The sequence below is a fragment of the Lynx canadensis genome, chromosome A3, assembly GCF_007474595.2.
Source record: "Lynx canadensis isolate LIC74 chromosome A3, mLynCan4.pri.v2, whole genome shotgun sequence".
Taxonomy (NCBI): domain Eukaryota; kingdom Metazoa; phylum Chordata; class Mammalia; order Carnivora; family Felidae; genus Lynx; species Lynx canadensis.
In genome coordinates, this window is record NC_044305.1 from 35,777,746 (window position 1) to 35,784,075 (window position 6,330).

Sequence of the window (6,330 nt, forward strand, 5' to 3'; positions counted from 1 at the left end):
ACACTTAACCACCCAGGTGCACCCAAAGCAATGTAATTTTAATACGTCCCCGTGGACTGTCAAGAAATTACTTTGTCTATTTAAAAACCTTGCTTTCTGCTTTGAGTTATTTATATATATACAATCTTCTAAGGTTAAAGTGGTACAGTTCTTTCAGAAAACTACTAAAATGGGGCAAGTTTATATTAGTTGTTTTATGTTGCTCAGGAAATAGTGGTATTCAAACTTTGAATTTTTTTTAATGTTATTTATTTTTGAGAGAGAGAGAGAGAGAGAAAGAAAGAGAGAAAGCATGAGTGAGGGAGGGACAGAGAGAGAGGCAGAGAAGCAGGCTCCAGGTTCTGAGTTGTCACCAAAGAACCTGACGCGGGGCTAAACCCACAAACTGTGAGATCATGACCTGAACCGAAGTCGGACACTTAACCAACTGAGCCACCCAGGTGCCCCGGTATTCAGACTTTGATTTAAAGTTGTCAGTGTTGGTGGTAGGGGCAACTGGGTGGCTGGGTTGGTTGAGTGATTCTTGATTTCAGCTCAGGTCATGATCCCAGGGTCATGGGATCAGGCCCCACATGGGGCTCTGTGCTGAGTGTGGAGCCTGCTTGGGATTTTCTCTCTGTCTCTGTCTCCCTCTGCCACTCTTTTCTGCTTGTGCATTCTCTCTCTTTCTCGCTAAAAAAAAAAAAAATTAAAAAAAAAACAACAAGAAAGAAAAAAAGGAAGAAAGTATCTCAAGTTGTCAGCAGTAGATGCCACACACACAGTGAAACACAGTGAAGCTGAAGCTTTTAGCATTCCTTGAATTCTCCTATCAATGAGGAAACAGCATTTGAAAACTAAGACCTCAGGTTCCAACTGCACTCACCAGCTTTGTGACCTGATTGTTTCATCTGGAAGATAATAAGGAACCAGTTCAAACCTCAGATGAGAATGGGCTGCCATGTAGGGTAATAAACATCTACTTCTGGCATTCTGAGCAGGGGCCTAAAAGCTACCTGCCATGGTCTGAAGCTGATATTTCTAGAGTGTTCAGAAGGGTGGTGGGCTAATGAGCTCCTTCTAACTCTTACTGGCTCAGTGGGGGGCAGGGGGGGTCATCCTTACTTTCTCACAGGGCAAATCATGTAGCATATTGGGTATGCCAGCAAGCTTAAGATTCTCTAAATAGAAATGTGAAAACTGGGGTGGGCTATATTCCATAAATACAGTCCTAAAGCATATAAACAGAATGAACACAGGCATTCTCCAAATACCAGGAAGACATCTAAAAGGAGATTACCTCAGGATTTTTTTCCTAAAAGATCCTATTTCTGTTATACAATAAAGAGGTAGAACCTTTTGCATCAGATATATGGGCTTGAATTTTGATTGCTTCAGAGAAAATTTAGGTGGAAATCACAGATGTTTATTGAACATAGGTCTGTTCCAGAACCTTTGACGATATCCAAAGAATAACCTCATGTTATACTTCAAAATATCCCTTTTCACCACCAGGTGAAGGCTCACCAGTGCATTCTTAATGCAAGAGTTTCTACAATGTTTACCTCCAGAAATGCCACCCATTTTCAAATGAATGATTTTCTTCATTTGAGCTTTCCTCAGTGTATAGTCTGGAAAAAATAGTATAATTCAATCTGCAGGAACATTTCACACTGGTCTGAGCCTTTAATTTTCCTTTGCACCAAAGGGTCATTATTTCTGATAGAATTTATAGCTAAAGAGGGAAGATTTAAGAGCCAAGTAAAATTGGAAAGAATACCTATTTTCCAAATCAGTAAACTAAGGTCCAGAATATGAGTCTATAGATCAAAACAATCAAGGCAAATTAATGTTCTTACCTGTTTTGAAAGTCAACTTTTGGTTATCCAAACAGATGGTAGGAAGCTATTGCCAGATAATTCAGAATTACAGTAATCTAGCAATATTTCTATTTTAACTTGGCAAATTTCTAGTTGAATGTTGGTAACTCTAATTGTGCTGGGAATTCACAATTAAACTGAATAAAGAATATCCAATTTGGTGGAGGCAGGAAAGTACCAAGTACCATAGTAGATGCAAAATCAGTAATCATTGAATAAATACTGGTTGATAGAAAAACAGTTGTTTCCCACACTGCCTCTTGGCTTCCTGCTTCTCTTCTGAGGCTGGGGAGGGGCAGACACCATTACCAATCACGCTGGGACAAAACAACAGCCTAAACAGAATCTTCATATTTGCCTCTGCTTGCTGACTCATACCTTTCTCAGTGGTGTTGGGAATACTTCATTTTCTGGGGTTTAAAAGTTTATTATGGTAGCAACTCTGGGTTTCATGCTATATATACAGCAAAAGGTAACCCAGGCAGTGAGATCAGTCAAGGCACAAAATTATGATAAAAGTCCCCTTGTTAAAACAAGTCAACGAATTATAAGGGGCACCTGGCTGGTTCAGCCAGTAGAGCATGTAACTCTTGATCTTGGGGGCATGAGTTCAAGCCCCATATGGGGCGTGGAGCCTACTTTAATAAAAAAAAAAAAGGCAATTATCAGGCTTACAGGAGTGAGTCTTCAGAAATGAGGCCTAAAATAATTTTTTTGTATTTATTTTTGAGACAGAGAAAGACAGAGGTGAATGGGAGAGGGGCAGAGAGGGAGACACAGAATCCAAAGCAGGCTCCAGGCTCTAAGCTGTCAGCACAGAGCCCGACGCATGGCTCAAACTCACAAACCATGACATCATGACCTGAGCTGGAGTCGGACACTTAGCTGACTGAGCCACCCAGGTGCCCTGAGGCCTAAAATTATTAAACATCCCTAAAACAAGTCAAGTTTTCATCCAATAACTATAATTGCAAGATAAGATATATTGAGTACTTAATCTTTGTAAAAAATTATTCTAACATATTATATATATAAATTCATTTCATTTTCACAGCAGACCTAGGTACTATAATGATTAACATAATGATTACCAGTGTGGACTCTGACTCCAGGCTGCCTGGTTTCCTCATTGGGAAAAATGAATTAATAATAATATAAAAGAATTAATAATAATATACATCTCATAGTTGATATTAATCTTGATGTTGTCAAAGTTGAATGAATGGGATATAATAGACACTCATGGTTGTTAGCAATATTCTTTTTTATTCCCAGCTTATGGACAAGAAAGCTGAGGCCCCAAGATGTTATGTAATTGGCCCAAAATGATACTGCTAATAAGGTAGCCATGATTTGAATCCAACTGTATAAGTGGTGGTAATTCAACTCAATCCAATAGATGTGAATACCTAACATAGAAGTCATTGGGTGTCATTCCAGGATAGAAAGATAAATGATGTAACACTGTCCTTAAAAGGATAACCTCTGGTAGGTTTAAACAGTCATGAGAGCTAAGATCAAGCTTCTTTGATCATGTCTAAGTAGAGCCACAGGAAATGGTTCGGGAATCACAAGAGAAGAGAGGGTTAATTCTGACTGGAGGAGTTTCAAGATGCCTTCATTCAAGAAGGGGGCACTTCAATAGACCAAGAAGGAAGAATGGAATGTCAAAAGGTAACCTGAATTCTGTTTTCTTTTCCCTTTTTCTAGGCTGATTCCAACAAAACCAGAATTGATGAGGCCAACCAACGTGCAACAAAGATGCTGGGGAGTGGTTAAATGTGCCCACCTGTGTTCTCTTCCAAATGCTGTTGGGCAAAATAGCACCTTCATGCTTTTCTCATCGTATTACCTAGTAGGTCTGCACACATACACACATCAGTCCACTCCCATTGTGAATGTTGTCTTGTGTCATTCATCACATTCCTAACAATATTATGTGTTTTGTTCTTTCTGGGTCTCTTTCTTTCCAAAGGTTGTATATAGTAGTCATTTGGTGGCTCTAACTCCCTACATAAGATGTCCTGGGTTTCATTTTTCCTTTTCTCTCCTCAGTGGTGTTTGCTGAATGACAACAATTTAGGAATGCTCAATGTGCTGTTGATTCTTTCAATACACAGTATTGTTCTTGTAAAACTGTGACATTCCACAGAGCTACTGCCACTGTCCTTTCCTTGGGTGTCAGGCTCTGAAACTCTCAAAATTTGCTGTCCTTGGTTCCTCATGGCTGTCATCTGTCTTTATGATTTCATGATTAGACAATGTGGAATTACATAACAGGCATTGCACTAAAAGTGATGTGATTTATGCATTTATGCATGAGAACTAAATAGATTTTTAGATTCCTACTTAAACAAAATCTTTCCATGACAGTAGCATACTGATGAGAAAACACACACACACACACACACACACACACCAACAGAAACAACAAAACAACAAAGCATGCTCAGTATTGAGACACTGTCAAGATTAAGTTATACCAGCAAAACTGAAGTAGTGTCACTTTCTTTCTGTCAATATATAGACTTATTAATCATAATCATCCTTTTTTTAAAAAAAGAATTTAAAAAAAAAAGATGGATTTGACACACTCACCACTTAATCATTTCCAGCAAAATATACGTTTGGATGAACTATGTCAAATGAATGTAATATAGGATTTGTTTGCTGCTTTTGAAGGCTATGTTTTGGAGAAAGCAATCTTGCTGTGAAACAGTGTGAAGATGTAAATTTTATAAGGGTGACTCTTTTTAATCACCATTTCCCCCTGTGGTTTGTTATCAGTACAATTCTCTGTTGCTTAATCTAGAGCTATGCACACCAAATTGCTGAGATATTTAGTAGCTGATAAAGAAATCTTAAAAAAAATAATATAAATGAATGAAATATAGATAAACTGTGAGATAAATATCATTACAGCATGTAATATTAAATTCCTCCTGTCTCCTCTGTCAGTTTGTGAAGTGATTGACATTTTGTAGCTAGTTTAAAATTATTAAAAATTATAGACCTCAGATGTCTGCTTTAATTTCTTCATGGACTCCGTCTGATTTTGCAATCACATGAGAAGGGGAAGCCTGGCTCCTCCATCCCATTGCTCCGAAAAAGCAGTTCTGCATGCTGAGAACACTGTATGGGGGGAAAAAAAAACACTGTATGAAAAAAAAAATGTTCCTTTTAGACACGATTCCAATGGCGGGTGACACTTGGCTTGATTTTTATAATCTGTTTCAGAAATACTTGTGTGTCGATTCAGTGTCAGCTATGTGCGAAAATGTAGTTTTCCAGAAGATAGAAAAAATGTCTATGGAAAAAATCTGTGGTACTCAGACTTGACCCAACATAGATTTAGGTATATCGGGTATCAATCAACTCTTCCTTCCTCTCCCACACACCAAAAGTGAACCCTCCACAACCACATTGCTGACACCGCCGCTTTTTTTTAACAGCTTTATTGATGTATTATACAATTCACCCATTTGATGTATATAATTCAATGGTTTTTAGTATATTCACAGAGTTGCACAATCTAGTATTAGAATATTTTTATCACCCCAAAAAGAAACCCCATACCTATTAGCAGTCACTCCCATACCACTCCCACCAGCCATAGGCAACCTCTAGTTTATGTTCTGTCTCTATAGATTTGCCTGTTTGAACATTTCATATAAATAGAATTATACAGTATGTGGTGGCTTTGTGTCCAGCTTCTTTTACTTATCATAATGTTTTCAAAGTTCATCCATGTTGTAGCATGTAACAGAACCCCATTCCTTTTAAGGCCAAATAATATCCATTGTGTGTGGCTACCACATTTTGTTTGCCCATTCATCCATTGACGGACATTCAAGTCGTTCCCACTTTTTGGCTATTATGAGTTAGGCTGCTATGGACGTTCATGTGCAAGTCTTTGTGCAGACATGTTTCCAGTTCTTTTTACGTCATCATTGTTACCACCATCATTGCTTCTGTCACCATTGAAGCCAACACTTCCACCACCATCATCTCCACCAGCACCTGTACCACCCCTCCCCCCACCATTGCCACTACTTGCCACCTTCCCCTTTCTGCCTCCTCTGCAACTTCATCATCTTCCATAACACCTTCAGCATCTCCACCGTTATCACTGCTATCATCCCAGTCACTACAATCACATCCACCACCTGCCACCACTGTCATCGCCCTCACCTCCACCTTCGCCATCACCACCATTACCTCCCTCACCTCCACTACCTCCTCTGCCTCTCTCTCCTGCCCCGTAATATCAATAGAGATGAATTCATCCTGGTTGCCTTGATTGGCCACCAGATAATTTCATCCCTGAAAGCAGTTCTGGATGTTTGCTAAGAGAAGTTAAGGAACGAAAACAGTGATGACAAACTCATTCTCAACAAATCTTTGCAGTTCTTCACCCTCTTGCCAAGCCTCAAAACAAGTTCTAGACATACCCAGATACTCAGGGAAGTTA

General features: G+C 39.0%; 1 protein-coding gene across 2 annotated transcripts in view; it reads left to right on the top strand.

The window, feature by feature from the left end:
• Positions 1-4,876, top strand: part of SNAP25 (synaptosome associated protein 25) — an 86,720-nt gene extending 81,844 nt beyond the window's left edge. For both annotated transcript variants that reach the window (XM_030310097.1, XM_030310096.1), the window contains exon 8: positions 3,570-4,876. In XM_030310097.1, coding sequence (XP_030165957.1) covers positions 3,570-3,638 — 69 coding nt within the window. In that variant the 3' untranslated portion in view covers positions 3,639-4,876. The remainder of the gene's footprint in view (positions 1-3,569) is intronic.
• Positions 4,877-6,330: the final 1,454 nt, after the last annotated feature.